General features: G+C 34.3%; 2 protein-coding genes across 2 annotated transcripts; one reads left to right on the top strand and one right to left on the bottom strand.

Annotated features, from left to right (window-relative positions):
• Positions 1–2246: 2246 nt before the first annotated feature.
• LOC110927165 (phytoene synthase 2, chloroplastic) lies at positions 2247–5311 on the top strand. Its single transcript, XM_022170780.2, has 6 exons — positions 2247–2633; positions 2738–2788; positions 3352–3524; positions 3843–4078; positions 4733–4925; positions 5009–5311. Exons 1-6 carry the CDS (start codon positions 2324–2326, stop codon positions 5165–5167), a joined length of 1122 nt encoding a protein of 373 aa, XP_022026472.1. The 5' UTR covers positions 2247–2323; the 3' UTR covers positions 5168–5311.
• Positions 5312–7274: 1963 nt separating this feature from the next.
• On the bottom strand, positions 7275–16308 carry LOC110927164 (serine/threonine-protein phosphatase PP2A catalytic subunit). Its single transcript, XM_022170779.2, has 11 exons — positions 16020–16308; positions 13399–13455; positions 13209–13292; positions 12528–12599; positions 12026–12097; positions 11894–11934; positions 10926–10992; positions 10289–10480; positions 9534–9623; positions 9043–9150; positions 7275–7680 (listed from the first exon to the last, which is right to left on the bottom strand). Exons 1-11 carry the CDS (start codon positions 16110–16112, stop codon positions 7615–7617), a joined length of 942 nt encoding a protein of 313 aa, XP_022026471.1. The 5' UTR covers positions 16113–16308; the 3' UTR covers positions 7275–7614.
• Positions 16309–17406: the final 1098 nt, after the last annotated feature.

Below are 17406 nucleotides of genomic sequence, written 5' to 3'. Positions count from 1 at the left end.
AGAGCATTTCAAAGGATTGTAACTCTTTACAAATATAACAATTTTCATTCCTTGGTATGTGAGTGTTTTTTTCCATTCCTTCAAGGAATAAAAAGAAATTTATTATTATTATTATTATTATTATTATTATTATTATTATTATTATTATATTTATACTTATATTTATTAATATTCATACTAATATTAATATATATCAAAAATGTATTATTAACTTTTTACCATTAATATATTGTTATTATTACTAAGGCAATTATATTTTTGTCGTTTTTAATACAATCATGTTTCGTTACTAAGTCTTTTTTTATTTATCCAATTGTACAAAGTAATGATTCATTCTATTCAAATATGAGTAATCAAACATCACAATGGAATGGAATGATCCATTTCATTCTGTTGTCCATTCCATTATCTCGTCAATTCCATTCTCTCGTTCATTCCATTACCCCATACCAAACAGACCCTTAAAGTATTATTATATCTAGAAATAAAGTTGTGAGCTTTAAATTTGGAAGGTTGTACGAGGCAAAATAAACAATATTTATTGGTATGAATAATTAAAAAAAATACAGTATGAAATGAAATAAAAAAGATCTTAGGTCCTTGTGATTAATGATGCATAAATAATATAACATATGAAATGCATGAAATTGGTTTATATATTTTAATTGATATCAGTAGTTAAACTAAGACAAATTTTATGGAGCTGATTTTGTTCCCTTAGTGCTTGAAGATAATTAAAAAATAGTACTTTAGAATTTATTATATATTTTTTTCTTGGAAAATAAGGCATAGGTTGGATGATGACAAAACCAATGAAATAGCACCTACGGGAAACAATGGGTATCATATGTTACAAGATCCTTAATTCGGTTCGCATATAAAGACAATTTTTTTTCTAATAATAAAGACAATTTTTTTTAATGTAATAAAGCCAAAAATCCTAATTAGGGTGACGTAGCACATTTCTGAAAAGGCTAAATTACCGAATAAATGCATGGTATAAAACAAAAAATGTGAATATAACAAGTTGATTCTGTAGTAGTGTATATAAGAAAATCAAATTAAGGTCAATATTTCGATTTTCAAAGTTTTATAGATTTCACCAAGAGTTGGTTCATCAAAATTCTAATATTAGTACACAATAGAGAAAACAAATGTATGAAAAAATAATCATATAAATAATGTGTGTTGAGTACACACAATAGAGAAAACAAATATATGAAAAAATAATCATATAAATAATGTGTTGTTGAAATGCTAAAAGCTTAAAACAATTTTATAACCCTCTTTAACTTCATTAGTTAACATTAATTGCTAAAAGTTTGAAACTTTCTTGAAGAGATTTATACTTTATATTTAATCAAGAAGCACACACAAGTTCAACAAACCACTCATACTTGCAACTTGTTGATCTAGTCAATAAACACACAAACACAATTAATTTAATCAAAAGTGTATTGATTCAATATTCTTTTAATTTCATTTTTGTTCACTAATAAAAAGCTGGACGATTTCTGACAACACAGGCATCGTTAGAAGTTTGTTGAAAATTTTCACACAAAAATATTTTGTGAGAAAAATACTCGTAGTGTTCGATTTTCGAAAAACGTTTAACGATAGAGTTTCATATCAGATACATACATAACACGTAAAAAGTTTATTGATTCAATATTCTTTTGTTTCAATTTTGTTCACTACTAAAAAGCTGGGCGATTTCGATGACACATGTGTCGTTAAAAGTCTATTGAAAATTTTCACACAAAAATATTTTATGGGAAAAATACTCGTAGTGTTCGATTTTCAAAAAAACGTTCAACTATAGAGTTTCATATCAGATACATATATAACACGTAAAAAAATCACCGGCGAGGTGGGTCATGGGTGTGGAGTAAGCATGAGTTAGTTGTTGGATTTGTTATCCACATGAAGTAGTTATCATTGCCGGCATTTTTCATAAAAATATTTCTTTAAAAAAGATCTTTCCAATTTCATAAAAATATTTCTTTAAAAAAGATCGAGACAACAGTGATATATGTACAGAGATTTGATAATCAAAACTCAAAAAAATCCTATGGTTCTTGAAAACCCTGGTCCCACATGATTTTCAAATTATTCTGTAGTGTATGAAAGAGACATATAAAAGGTGATAAGTTCGACCTATATATCTATGCATGGTTGCTATATATATATATATACACATAGTTCATCACAAGAAAGTCTCAAACCAAGTTCTTAGAGAATATCAAAGTATCCCACAAAAAAAGATACAATCTTTTTAGAAAAAGATTGAAAAGAAAATTAGGGTTTTGTCAAAGATTTGCTAATGGCATGTGCAGTTTCTATTTTTGGTAAGTCTTGTACAGGATCATTGATCAACAATCACAAGAACTGTTATCGCGAATACGCGATAACAGCTAGGGTTGTAGCACCAAAAAAAACAAATTTGCCTGAGTTATCGATAAAAGGCGTTCCACACAATGATCTAAGCGTTCGAGAGATTGTTCAAAGACAATTGCTAACACGCGATGATCATTTTGTTTTGAGAAAGCCCGAGTTCCATCCGGAGTTTCTTGACGAAGCGTATGATCGATGTAGAGATATTTGTGCTGAGTATGCCAAGACTTTCTATCTAGGTTAAATTCTTGATTTGGGTTACTAAATAGTTTCCTAAAATGGAAAGTTTTTTTTTTTTTTTTTTTTGAAGTTTTGTTGATGAGTTTGCTTTGAAATTTAACAGGAACAAGATTAATGACTGAAGAAAGACAGAAGGCAATTTGGGCTATATATGGTAAGTTTATGCATCAACTTTTTGAACTTTTTGATTTTTTTACGGCAAATTTTTAATACTGTCGTATATGGGACTTGAACCCAAGACCCCCCCCCCACCCACCAAGGCATTTAAAGGCTTTGCCTTTGCCAATGAACCACCACCCCATTGGTTTTAAACTTTTTGAATTAGTAGGTTGATTTTTGTTCAACCAAGTACTTTTAGGCGTTTCGTTAAAGTTCTTGTACTTCTAGACAGTTCGTTACCATACAATCGAGCTCATGCATCTTTGGACGATTTTTTTTCTGAAGTTCGTTGGTGTGGCAAACGAGTTACCAACGAATTCCATGGAGTTTTTTTTTACCAAACTTACATTTTTCACCAAACTCTATGAAATCCGCTTGCCACCCAAACGAACTTTTCAAGTTCATTTAGTGAATAACCTACAAGTGCAAAAAAAAAAAAAAAAAAAAAAAAAAACCTTCTAGAAGTATTTAGTTGAACTGTATAAACCACCTACTTATACAATAAATTCCATTTTTCTATATGGGTATGTATGATCAAAACCATAACTCTATTTATAGTTTGGTGCAGGAGAACAGATGAACTAGTCGATGGCCCAAACGCGATCCACATGAGCGATGCAGTTCTCGACAGATGGGAAGAAAGACTCCATGATCTCTTCCATGGCCGCCCCTTCGACATGCTCGATGCTGCCTTAACACACACCGTTCAAAAGTTCCCACTAGACATTAAGGTACTATAATTAATTAAACTCCAGAATAATTAGGTAGCGTTCGTTTCGTGGAATGTAATAGAATTGGAATTAAGTTGGAATTTGTGTAGGAACAGAAATTTGATTTCGAATTTAGGTGCGTACGTTTCACATAATAAAATGAAATCTGGATGGAATTGAAATGTAGATTCCATTCCTGAAACAAAAACATAAAAAACCGGGATCTACATTCCAGTTCCATCCAAATTTCATTTCATTCTGTGAAGCGAACACTACCTTAGAGTTCATATATATGACTCATTCATACATGCTAAAAGAAGTTACTTGTTTGGTTTACAGCCATTTAGAGACATGATTGAAGGCATGAGAATGGATATCAAGAAAAGTAGATATGAAAACTTTCAAGAACTTTACTTGTATTGTTACTATGTTGCTGGAACTGTTGGTTTGATGAGTGTTCCGGTCATGGGTATCGCGCCGGAATCGTCATCGGATGCACCAAACATCTATAATTCTGCTCTTAGTCTTGGCATTGGAAATCAGCTCACTAACATCCTTAGAGATGTAGGAGAAGAGTAAGTTTTTTTTTTTTCTGTAAAACATATTTCATATATTTTTGTTTGTAGATTTCAAATAAAAAAAATTGTTTTATTGTAAAAAAAAATCATGAGTAAACTTCCGTTTTGCTCCCTGTGGTTTGGTCACTTTAACGGTTTTGCTCCAAACCTTTAAAAATAGCCATTTTACTCCCTGATGTTTCGGTTTTTTTGCCAGTTTGCTCCCCGCCTCTAACTCCATCCAAATTGTTTGTTTTTCCATTTTGCTCCCCGCAGGGAGCAAACTGGCAACAAAACCAAAACATCAGGGAGTAAAATGGCTATTTTTAAAGGTTTGGGGCAAAACCGTTAAAATGACCAAACCACAGAGAGCAAAACGGAAGTATTTTAAATTTACCAAAATTATTTTAAATTTTGTAAAAATATTATTCCTACATATTACTACACTTTTTTTTCCAGGAAATTGTAAATACTTTTTTTATCATTAAAAACAAAGAAAACCAACAGATTTTCGACATAAAGTCGATGATTCTGACGATGAAACAAGCGACAGAAGACTGTCGTCGGTAGTACCCTAACGTTAAAGTTTATGTTGGTTGAAGATCCTTTGATTTGTAGTGTTATATTTAATTTTGTGTTATTTCTTATTAAATCATCTTGTTTTATTTTTAGTGCATTAAGAGGTAGAGTTTATCTTCCCCAAGATGAGCTAGCACAATTTGGGCTATGTGATGAGGATGTTTACTCAAGGCGAGTTACCGATAACTGGAGAGAGTTCATGAAAGGGCAAATCAGACGCGCTCGGTTTTACTTCAACCAAGCCGAAGAAGGAGCTTCTAAGCTCGACAAAGATAGCCGTTGGCCGGTATATTCATATGATCATATCTAAATTTTGAATTTATATTTTAATAAAATTTACTCGTCTCAAACCGAGCATTGTGGTTGTAGGTTTGGTCATCATTGTTGTTGTACCGCAACATCTTGGATGCTATTGAGGAGAATGATTATGATAACTTGACCAAGAGAGCTTATGTTGGTAGGACTAAGAAGCTTCTTATGTTGCCTGTATCATACACTAGATCTTTATCAACCAGTTTTGCCTTCTAATAGATATATAGAGTGCAAGATATGTGTTGTCTTGTTGATATGATATACATATCATATTTGATTTCATATATTATTTGTATATTTGGCCATAAGGATGGTTTGAAATGAAAGAAGCCTTAATGGACTACTTACTTGGTACTTTAACGTTGTTGTTTTCTTGTAGTTTGACTAGTGGCGATTATTGTGTCAGGTTGGCAGGTTAAATTGTTTGAATTCAAACATGACTTGTTTACTTATGTCAAATACATTAACTCTAATTTGGTATAACTTGAACACATCATTTGATCCGGCTATCTAAACAAGTCAACCGGGTTAACAAGTTGTATACAGGTTGGTACGTTGTAAACGGGTTGTAATCAAGTTGAAGAATCTGCTTGTTCAATATAACGGGTTGACAGGCCAACATGTTTAACTACCGGAACAAACATGCCAACCAAACACGGCCTGCTTTTGGCCCAAATCTGCTTATATTGTGTTTCTCATTTAGAAATTATCATCCCATGTGAAGGGTTTGGTTAAGATATGCCAAATGGCCCAAATCCCAACCAAGTGTACAAATGGAAGCCTCCAATTATATCTTCCAAATCATCTACACTAACAATCCCCCCCCCCCCCGCCCCCCACCCTTGGGGCGAATTTAGTAAATAATCAAATATAATAATTGGGCTAAGCGTCAAGTTGGTAATTATTTTTTTACATCTCCTCCTATGGGAACCCATGTATCATACAACCCCCCCCCCCCCCCCAGAATAAAGAGCATTGGGCACGAGAAGAAAAGCCCTAAGCTAGTTATCCTTTTTTTTTCTTTTTATGACCCCAAGAATGGATTGGATCGAAACGACTTTCCTAATGAAGTCCTTTGTCCTTTGTGTTTGTATTAATTTATGCCTGCACGGAATCTCCACAACCAATTTTCCATTTTTATCATGAAATCAGAAGGTGCGTATTTATGGGAGTGACTCTCTGTTCCATTCTCCACCAGGCCATCAAGTGATTAGCCAGCTCAATCCATTTTTTCGTTCGATGATCTTCACCCTAGGACTAACTCTATTCTACAAGCCTTGATTGCCTTTATTAGACGCATCCGAAAAACCTCCAGGTTGAAATATGGCTTTCAAATTAAGTTTCAAATTAGTGGATGCTGCCAAAGGGAGTGGCGGTGCCATATGCAAAAGGGAAGAGACTCATAGAATGAAAGAGGTAAGTAGAGCTTTTGCACATTTATGTTAATCCATGAAAAGGATCTATACATTTAGAAAAGAATCAAGAGATAAAGAAAGAATCGAAATTGATCAATATAATTCTCGATACAAACAAAAAGGAAACGAAAGATGAAACCTAAATCATGGATCAATGAAGTTGTTTAGTGACCTTCCCCTGTAAACTTCCATTATCCGATCGTTATAGAAAAGCATGTTCAAATCCATTCCTTTGCTCTACTCTATAGAGAGAAGTCTTGCTAGGAATAGAAAATAAAGTAGAATACGAATGTTCCGTAAAAATAGAATCGATAAAAAGGTTAAAAAGTTAATTTTCCCCAGAATAAGACAATAAAAAGTATACATGACGTAGGACATTAACCTAGGGATGAGCAGAAAACCGAACTAACCAGCCTGTAATCCAATTAACCGACCTAAACATACCAAAATAACCGAATCAAACCAAAAAAAATGGTCAGATTTGGATGTTAATAGTCTTCTTCAATGTGAAGCATACATTGTGTTTTATTTTTACTTAAATACTAATGTAAGTGTTTTTTTAGAAGTGGTAAGTTTGAGTTTTTTTAGAAGCATAATAAATATTTTTGTGTTTGTGTTTTTGGTTAAATAAGCCACTATGGCACTATGAATTCAAATGCTTTAAGATGACAAAAAAAATAAAAATAAAAATAATATTAATAAAAAAAAAAAATAATAATAATAATAATAATAATAATTATTATTATTATTATTATTATTATTATTATTATTATTATTATTATTATTATTATTAAAATCACACGATATACGTGTCATAATTAAACATCACATCCTGATGGTAAGGTGACTCCCCGTGCGGGTACAGGTGGTTGATAGAAATAGAATACGAGCCGTTCTAAAAAACAAAATACAAATGTAACTGAGATATTAAATTTCAAATGAATCTTGATAACAAATTAATAGAGTATTCTTAACTAATGTCAAAAAGAATTATAACATCAAAAAAAAAAAAAAAAAAAAAAAAAAAACAAGAAAAGGAAAGACATCAATTAAAGAACAAACACTTTATATGCCTTCCCTCTACAGACAAAAAAAAACAACAGAAAATGACCAAACTGATGTTTGTGCACCAAATTAACTCCAGCATCACTGCCACATTTTAAATATTCATATATTCCATTTTCGGCCTCCTTATTTCCCACGAGCGGTTAGGCGCATGTTGGTCGGATGAGAACGGCCAAGTCAGTATCATAGGAAATAATCCGGTGTCCTACGTGTCACGTCCGGCTCTCCCCTCCTTGGGGCCGGTTCAAACTGAGGTTTAAAATTATCATTAGTCGAAGCATGTGTACGTTTAGATGTTGCATTTTGAAGTGATGAGTAATAAAACAAACAAACGGAAACAAAATCACTAACCCCTACGTCAGTACCGACACAATCCCCTAAAAGTTCTATACGTAGGGCTACAAACGAACTGAACTTTCAGCGAACAGTTCATGAACCCAAGGGCGGAGCCAGAAGGGGGGGGGGGGGGTCAAGAGGGTCCGTTGACCCTCCGGTCACCGGAACTTTTTGTATTTTTATTTATAAATTTTGAGTTTTTGAAGAACAAACTTAGAGATGGACCCCCTAATTTGAACCAGTATAGAATATAAGCTTATGATGACCCCCTAACTAAATTGTTCTGGTTCCGCCACTGCATGAACCGTTTGGCGGGAAGTTCGTTTGTGTTTGTTCGTTTAATAAATGAACGAACATGAACAGAGGCCGCGTTCGTTTTTTTATGTTCGTAACGTGTTCATTTATGTTAGTTTGTGTTCGGTACCTAAAATTAGGTTATGTTCGTTTGTTTTTGGAGATACTATTTTATCTTAATAATGTTTATCAAGATTATGTTAAGTACTCAAGTATGTTTGAATAATTAGGTTACTATATTTTGCGTGGATCTACTTAATGTTTGTGACGAAAGATGCCGATTTTATTCGAAAGATTTAGTTACTGTTTTCGTCCCTGTGATTTGTCAAAAATCACTATTTCAGTCCATTAGTTTAGAAATTGCGATTTCAGCCCCTGTGGTTTCACTTTCGTAACCATTTCAGCCCACCTCGTAACCATTTCAGTCCCTGTACTTAACAGATTAATAGACTGAAATGGTTACGAAAGTGAAACCACAGGGACTGAAATCGCAATTTTTAAACTAATGGACTGAAATAGTGATTTTTAACAAACCACAGGGACGAAAACAGTAATTAACTCTATTCGAAATTTAATATGTTTGTGTTAGTTTTTGGGTTTCTGTTCATGAACGTTTGTTTGTGTTCGTCTGTATTCATTTGTGTTCATGAACGTTCGTTTGTGTTCTTTTCTGTTCATGAACGCTTGTTTGTGTTCATGAACGTTCGTTTGTGTTCGGTACCTAAAATTAACGAACGAACACAAACATATCCATTTCCTTAATGAACGAACACGAACAAAAAAATCTAGTTCGGTAAATGTCCACGAACAGTTCGTGAACACATTATTTCCTTAACAAACAAACACAAACAATGCCATGTCCGTGTTCATTCGGTTCGTTTGCAGCCCTATCTGTACGCAGTTACGCAGAAACAGCACTAAGGCATAGCTCACACACACATATACGTATATCTGTGTGTGTATAGCATGAAAGAGAGAAACCTGAATGAAAGTGTGACCCTTGCAATCGTCTACTTCAAGAATCGAAGCCATATTCCCACAACGGTAACAATAATTAGGTGCGCTAAAGATTGTCACCACCTTTTGTTCCTGTTCAAACCAATTGTATAATCAGTAAAAAGGAGTTTTTCTAAACAATAATTACATCTAAAAGAGTTAAATGCCATTTTAGTCCCTGTGGTTTGGGCCATTTTGCCAGTTTAGTCCAAAGGTTTCATTTTTAACCTGTGGGTCCAAAAAGGTTTCACAGTTGCCATTTTAGTCCACTTGGTTAACTTCATCCATTTTTTCTGTTAACGAGAAGGCCAATTCGGTCATTTTGTATGTAACCCAGTGGACTAAAATGGCAACTGTGAAACCTTTTTGGACCCACAGGTTAAAAATGAAACCTTTGGACTAAACTGGCAAAATGGCCCAAACCATGGGGACTAAAATGGCATTTAACTCTAAAAAAAATATAATAAAATGCTTACGTGACCCCAGTTAAATCCTTCCATAACCAGCTGGTGTGCTCTAGCAATTAGCTTTAAGCTGTTTGTATGATTAAATTGCTCAGATATATCCTGAATTACAATATTAAAAAAAACAAAAATAAGTAACAAAATGAAATATAAAGTGAACTGCATAAAAAGTAACCAGCTTTCCTCATATTTAGAGTAAAATGCCATTTTCGTCCCTGAGGTTTGGCTAGCTTTGCGACTTTCGTCCAAAGGTTTGTTTTTCCGCATCTGGATCCAAAGGGTTTGAACTTTGAAATTTTGCCCTTTTCATTCGGCTCGTTAACTCCATCCATTTTTCTCCGTATGTTAGGGATATTTCCGTCTTTTTTGTTAACTTAAAGGGCAATTCGGTCTTTTTCACTTTATGTAAAAATACCGAATACCCATGAGAAAGACTAAATTGCCTTTTTAAATTAACAAAAGAAAGATGAAAATACCTCTGACTTAACAGAGAAAAATGGATGGAATTAACTAGCCGGATGAAAATGGCAAGATTTCAAACCTTTTCGATCCAGATGCGGAAAAACAAACCTTTGAACGAAAGTCACAAAACTAACCAAACCTTAGGGACAAAAATGGCATTTTACTCTCAAACTTATAAAGGACGAAACTTTAAAAAAATCTATATTGCCATAATAGATAACTAAAGAAAGTTGGTTACTTTTTTATGCAATTAGTTGTAAATAAAATCAAAGAAAAAAAATATATATTTAGCGAGAGAAACATACTTGACCAAATGTATATCCGGCACCCCGAGGTGAAATACCCCAACCACAACGGTCATCGGGATCGGACCATAAAAGATCACACATGGGCCCCTCATGGGGCACTTCTTGAACGCGGTCAAAATTCCTTATACTATCAAGTGTTTCGATTGAAGGGGATAATCCACCATGAAGACAAAAAATTTCCGATTCAACCTAAAAAAAGCCCGTAAAATCACAAAGTTAAAACAATGATACACAAGGGTTAAAATTTAAAACTCGAGAAAAATTAAGTAAAGTACATGGATAGTCCCTGTGGTTTTCAAAAATTTCAGATTTAGTCCCTAGCTTTCTAAAAGTACACAGATGGTACCTACGGTTTGCACTTTGTAACGCATTTAGTCCCCCAGCCAACAAATCCAAAGGTTTCGGGAGGTCTAACTACCTGTCTAAGTTAGTGACTAAATGCGTTACAAAGTGCAAACCACAGGGACCATCCATGTACTTTTGGAAAAAGTTGGGGACTAAATGTGTTACAAGGTGCAAACCATCGGGACCATCCGTGTACTTTTGGAAAGCTAGGGACCAAATCCAAAATTTTGGAAAACCACAGGGACCATCTGTGTTCTTTACTCCGAAATCCAAATTAAGTGTTACTCACCAATGCAGTTAGGGGGAAATAATCAAATAGATCGGTAAACGTCTTCCACACATTAGCACTACCGTATCTGCAAAAAGTCAACGGTTGACTTGGTAAATAAAAGCATACAGAACGCGTTGGGAAAACGGAAAACCATAATTTATTTACGTTCAAAATGAAGATAAAACAAGTGTTACCCCTTGTGTCAGACATGGGCGTAGCATAGTTGGGGCCCAGGGGGCGACCGACCCCCCGAACTTTTCGCTTATTAGTGTTCGGTATGTAGTTTTCGTATAGAATTTTTTAGGTATATATGTTTTCGACCCCCCGGTTTTATAATTTTTTAGGAGTAAATTACAAAAATCGTCCTTTATGTATGTCACTTATTGCAAACCATGTCCTTTGTCTTCAATAATTACAGAAAACGTACTCGATGTTTGCAAACCCTTGCAAGTTATGTCCTTTAGCACTAACTCAGTTAATCTTTGTGGTTAAATCTGACCAAATGGACCCCACATGAGGGTATTTTTGTGGTTAAATCTGACCAAATGGACCCCACATGAGAGTAAAATGACCAGAATACCCTCATGTGGGGTCCATTTGGTCAGGTTTAACCACAAAAAAATAACTGAGTTAGGGCTAAAGGACATAACTTGCAAGAGTTTGCAAACATCGAGTACGTTTCTGTAATTATTGAAGACAGAGGACATGGTTTGCAATAAATGACATACATAAAGGACGATTTTTGTAATTTACTCATTTTTTTAGGGATAATTTTAGGTCCGGTGACTTCCGACCCCCCGGTCGGAAATCTCAAGCTTCGCCACTGGTGTCAGATAAAATATGCATATAAGATTTGATTTCCTATATGCACATCGTCAACTTCACAAAATATTGACATTCTTGATTGGTTATTGAAGGGTAACTTAGACATTTGAAAGATAGTCAAACAGGAGTGACACAAATATTAAAGAAGATCGGAAACTCACTTTCTTAAGCATTCATCGTAAAACCCATAAACTTGAGTGATCTGCGGAAACAACGTTGCACATACTATTATTTTTATTAAACGAACTCTTAAAAAAAGTTATCACGTGACTCTGAAACCCAAAAAAGTGTACCTGGCGACTTTCATGGTTTCCTCGTAAAATAGTAATTCTTTGTGGATAACGCACTTTGAGGGCCACCAAAAGCTAAAATGACAGCAAGACTTGTATAAAAATTGAAGCCGCTTAAAAACATTTCATGCTAAACTTATGAAAAAAAAGAGTTAATTACTGTTTTCGTCCCTGTGGTTTGTCAAAAATCACTATTTCAGTCCATAAGTTTAAAAATTGCGATTTCAGTCCCTGTGGTTTCACTTTCGTAACCATTTTAGTCCACCTCGTAACCATTTCAGTCCCTGTACTTAACAGAAAAATGGATTGAAATGGTTACGAAAGTGAAACCACAGGGACTGAAATGGTTACGACTTACGAAAATGAAACCACAGGGACTGAAATCGCAATTTTTAAACTAATGGACTGAAATAGTGATTTTTGACAAACCACAGGGACGAAAACAGTAATTAACTCAAAAATAAAACATATATGCACCAAGTTCATATGGTGGTATAACACTTACCGTCACTGTTTCAACCGAGTAATAACCACGATCAACGTAATCTCCCATGAATAAATAATTTGTATCCGGACACTAAATAAAAAACGAAAAAAGAGCAACATAATTAGCTATAAAAAAATCTAATAATCTGAAACTACTAAAAACTCAATTTTTTAGCTAAAATGATCACCAATTTATTTTAGAGTAAAATGCATAATCGTCCCTAAAGTTTGACCAGTTTTGCGACTTTCATCCAAATGTTTGTTTTTTCCGCATTTGGATCCAAAAGGTTTGAAATCTTGCCATTTTCATTCGGCCCGTTAACTCCATCCAATTTTCTCTGTTAAGTTAGGGGTATTTCCGTGTGTTTTGTTAACTTAAAGGGCAATTTGGTCTTTTTCACTTTATGTACAAGCATTTAACATAATGTACAAGTATTCAAAAGACCGAATTGCCCTTTAAGTTAACAAAAAAGACAAAAATACCCCTAACTTAACAGAGAAAAATGGATGGAGTTAACGAGCCGGAGGAAAACGGCAAGATTTCAAACTTTTTGGATCCAAATGCGGAAAAACAAACCTTTGGACGAAAGTCGCAAAACTAGCCAAATATCAGGAACGAAAATGACATTTTACGCTTTTATTTGTCATCAACATTAACAGAAAAAATACCCGTAAATAATAAGATAGCATGAAAACACACCTTCCCACCGATCCGAAAAAGCTCTGCAAGATCGTGAAATTGCCCGTGAATATCCCCGCAGATTGTGACAGGGCTTTTAACCGGCTGAAATAAATATGGGAAAAAGTTGACTAATTATTTAAGGGAAATACACATTGTCGAAAAAATCAACAAAATCTATGTGCATCGTATAAAATTAAATAGAGTATACCTGCACGTTGCTTTCTTGCATCAGGATCTCCTTCGCCTTATCACATAATGACCTAACCTAAATTCATTGACGTAAAACGTTAGGAAACACTTTTCCACAATAGTCAAGTCAAAGACTGATGGGTGTGCACGGTTCGGTTCGGTTATTAGCATTATCCGTAACCGTAACCGAAGTCATCGGTTAATCGCTTCGGTTAATTCGGTTAATTTGTCGGTTTTCGGTTTTTGCCTAGAAATACATGTAATGGAGGTATAAACACATGAAATAGATGTATAAATACATGAAATGGATGTATAAATAAATGAAACTGAGGCATAAATGCATGAATAGATAGATGTTTAAATACATAAAATGGATGTATAAATAAATGAAATAAAGGTATAAATAAATGGAAGGAAGGCATAAATAAATGAAATAGAGGTATTATTACATGAAATGAAAGTATAAAACATGAAATACATGAAATAGAGGTATAAAAGCTAGAAATATATAAAAAAATAAATGATTCGGTTCGGTTCGGTTAATTTCGGTTAACCGACGGTAAAAAAAATATCCGTTAATCGACTTTCGGTTAATTCGGTTTCGGTTAATTCGGTTTCGGTTAATTTCGGTTCGGTTTTGTCGGTTTTCAGTTCGGTTTCGGTTAACGGTTCGGTTATTGCACACCCCTAAGTCTGATGCATTGATAGGTTTAAAAAAAATTCCAAAGGTGACTATCTCTTTAACATAAAAATATCGATTTTATTTAGCAAAAATGATCACCATTTTATTAAGAGTGAAGTACACAGAAAGTCCTTGTAGTTTTCCAAAATTTTGGATTTGGTCCCTAACTTTTCGAAAGTACACGGATGGTCCTGGTGGTTTGCACTTTGTAACGCATTTAGTCGCCAACTTTTGCCAAAAGTACATGGATGGTCCCTGTAGTTAGCACTTTGTAACGCATTTAGTCCATAACTTATAACTTGGACCTCCTGAAACATTTGCATTTGTTTGTTGGGGACTGAATGGGTTACAAAATGCGAACCACAGGGACCATCCGTGTACTTTCGAAAGCTATGGACCAAATCCAAAATTTTGAAAAACCACAGGGACTATCCATGTACTTTACTCGTTTATCTATTAACAAAATTAACGGGCTGTTTGGCAACTTCTGAATGGTTAAGTGTTGAACCAGTAAGAGGTCTGAACTAGTAAGTGTCGCACCAGTGAGAGGTCTGAACCATTAAGATTAGAGGTTTTAACTATTCAGACTCTGTATAAAACTTAACCATTCAGAGGCAAATGTCTGAACCATTACGAAACAAACAGTCTGAACCATTAACTGTTGAACCAGTAAGAGGACTGAACCATTAAGAGCCTCATTAAGAGGTAAACAAACAGCCCCTAACACAAATATCCACTTTTAACATATAAATACCTACAAGTCCATAAGCTCGATATCTATCATCTGGTTTACATATAAACTTACTTATCAAGTAAACCTTTCATAATTTATTCATCCATTAGCTTGTTTTTACATGTAAACCTCCCCGGACCCTAACCTTGACCAACTTTGACCCGTAACTACATGACGCGTGCCTTTTTCCCCTAATAAGTACAAAGCTTTCCTCAGCGCATCACACCTCAGACGCGCTTTCTTAATCCAAGATAAGCAAGCACATCCAAACATCATCATCATCATCGTCATACTCAATAAATCCCACCAATAGCAAAGCTAAGGTAGGGTCTGAGGAGGGTAAGATGTAGACAGCCTTACCTCTACCCGTTAGGAATAGAGAGGCTGCTTCAAGTGAGACCCCCGGCTCGATAGTAGTTTTGCATCAAGCCTTGGACATAAGGCACATAACACTCAGCAATTAAGACAAAGGCCGATTAGTGCATGTACTCCCTTGTCTTTTGGCTATCAACGCCACCACATGATGCATGATTAAACCCCCCCCCCCTTTTAACAGTTTAACGTTATTTTCACGAAACTAGTAAAATAACGTTAAAATCAGTGCACTTTCACTTTTGCCCCCTGAGCGCCCACACATATATACATTATATGCGCATACCGCCAGTGGGCCGACATCCAAACATGACCTCCTATGGAGCAATTCATTCCACCTAACTACCCGATTATAACTATTCAATATCATATAATTACTTTCGAAACACACATCTAAACACCCTTTAAATGACTCGAAAAATCATCAACTGTTTTTAATACATCAAGACTATAAAACCAGATCCAAATTTGTTAAAAAAAAAAAAAAGCAAACAAGCATTCAAATTTCATCATACAGAACAAATTAAACCAATTTATTAATTATAACCCTGAAACAATCTTATCCAAAAAAAAAAAAAAAAAAAAAAAAAAAACTAAATTAAAAATCCACCAAAACTAAATAAGCACTTATGAACTCATACCCAATTTTCACACCTCAAATTCACAAAACATACATCCACAGAATCTCTAAAATAAATAAATAAATAAATAAACCTTTTGATTTAATCACAACAGATCTAACAAACCCAGATCTACCAAAATCAAATCTTTCAACCCCATAAATCAGCAGATCAATCACAAACACACCCACCAAATGAAAACAATAAATCTACAATATTCAAAAAGCAATTACCTCCTGTTCAGACAAGGGTTTGCACTCCATGAGCTGCGAGATATGTTCATCAACATTGTGAGTAACACGCTGCATAACTGGATCCAAGCTCATATCTTGATGGGAAATTAGGTTGATTTATTGGAATTAAATTTGTGGGTTTTTTTTTATTGAAACATAACCCAAAAAGGAATGAATGAGTGAGTGAAGAAGACAGTGGGGGATGAAATGAAATGAAACGAAACGAAAAAGAAAGAACGAAACCCTTTGTTTATTTTGCCATTTTGTTTTGAAAGCCACGACCTTTTTCGATTTTCTAAAGTTTTGAAATTTGGGAAATAAAGATACTATTGTCGAGTTGTGTGATTGATCATCAACGGTTGAGGTTGTTTTGGGGTTCTCTTTCCGATTCTTTTTTACAAAAGTTGTGATAAACTAGGATTGCGACCCGCCGCAATGCGGCGGGGATTCTTTAGTTAAAACTAAGTGGATCTAGAACCCGCATGTTATGTTAAACCTGTCAAACGGGGAAAAATAGACGATGTAAAAACGTTCACCCACACACGCATGTTGCGTCGTGTTAACTCGCAAAATTTAGAACAAAATGTAAAAACGTTAAACCAAAGACGCACGCTGCGATGTGTTAAGTCACAAAATTTAGAACCAAGCATAAAGCGAAAAATTTGCGGAAAATGAAAACTATAAAGGACCAAAGTTGAAAGTAAAAAAAAATTATGAGTATAAATTGCAAAAGATAAAAAGTTTTGCGTCAAAAGTAAAAAAAAAACAAATAGTTTTGGGTTAAAAGTAATTTATGAAATACTTTTGGGTGAAAAGTTAAAAAAAAAACATTTTTTTTGGAAACCTCCAAAGCCAACGTTACGACAACCATATGCATAACCATTTTTTCTTTGAAAACCCTCAAAGCACACCCCGCGTTGCGGCGGGCCATAAAACGGTGTCAAATAGTACTGATGTCACACAACCGTCATCGACCACCAACACTGACTCGACCTAGGATATGCGTGTTGCGACGAACCTGTCAAACATGGAAAAATAGAGGTAAAAATGTTGAACCACACATGCACGTTGCGTTGTATTAACTCGAAAAAATTAGAACTATACGTAAAACGAAAATTTGCGAAAAATGAAAAACATAAGTGACAAAAGTTGAGAACCTAAATTGCAAATAATGAAAAGTTTTGGGTTAAAATTAAAAAAAAACAAATTATGTAGGGTTAAAATTGAAAGAGGTAAAAACCTTTGGGTTAATAGTAAAAAATCAACAATTTTTTTTTTTTGAAAAACTGACAAAGCACAAAGTACAACTAATGATGCACAAAAAACTTACAAACTTATATATGGAATAATAGATGGGCATTTTCATTTATTTATATATAAAAAAAAA

The sequence above is a fragment of the Helianthus annuus genome, chromosome 2, assembly GCF_002127325.2.
Source record: "Helianthus annuus cultivar XRQ/B chromosome 2, HanXRQr2.0-SUNRISE, whole genome shotgun sequence".
In the NCBI taxonomy this organism is placed as follows: domain Eukaryota; kingdom Viridiplantae; phylum Streptophyta; class Magnoliopsida; order Asterales; family Asteraceae; genus Helianthus; species Helianthus annuus.
The sequence above is the reverse complement of the archived record's forward strand: the minus strand, read 5'-3'. Positions and strand labels throughout refer to the sequence as shown.

What these genes read in the sequence shown, in the direction of transcription:
- LOC110927165 (XM_022170780.2), top strand. Translation starts at nt 2,324, where the DNA reads ATGGCATGTGCAGTTTCTATTTTTGGTAAGTCTTGTACAGGATCATTG. An exon ending in TGCCAAGACTTTCTATCTAG is followed by an intron (nt 2,634 to 2,737) that starts GTTAAATTCTTG and finishes GAAATTTAACAG; the next exon opens with GAACAAGATTAATGACTGAA. An exon ending in GGCAATTTGGGCTATATATG is followed by an intron (nt 2,789 to 3,351) that starts GTAAGTTTATGC and finishes CTCTATTTATAG; the next exon opens with TTTGGTGCAGGAGAACAGAT.
- LOC110927164 (XM_022170779.2), bottom strand. Translation starts at nt 16,112, where the DNA reads ATGAGCTTGGATCCAGTTATGCAGCGTGTTACTCACAATGTTGATGAA. An exon ending in AACCCTTGTCTGAACAGGAG is followed by an intron (nt 13,456 to 16,019) that starts GTAATTGCTTTT and finishes CAATGAATTTAG; the next exon opens with GTTAGGTCATTATGTGATAA. An exon ending in TACGATGAATGCTTAAGAAA is followed by an intron (nt 10,993 to 11,893) that starts GTGAGTTTCCGA and finishes GACTTTTTGCAG; the next exon opens with ATACGGTAGTGCTAATGTGT.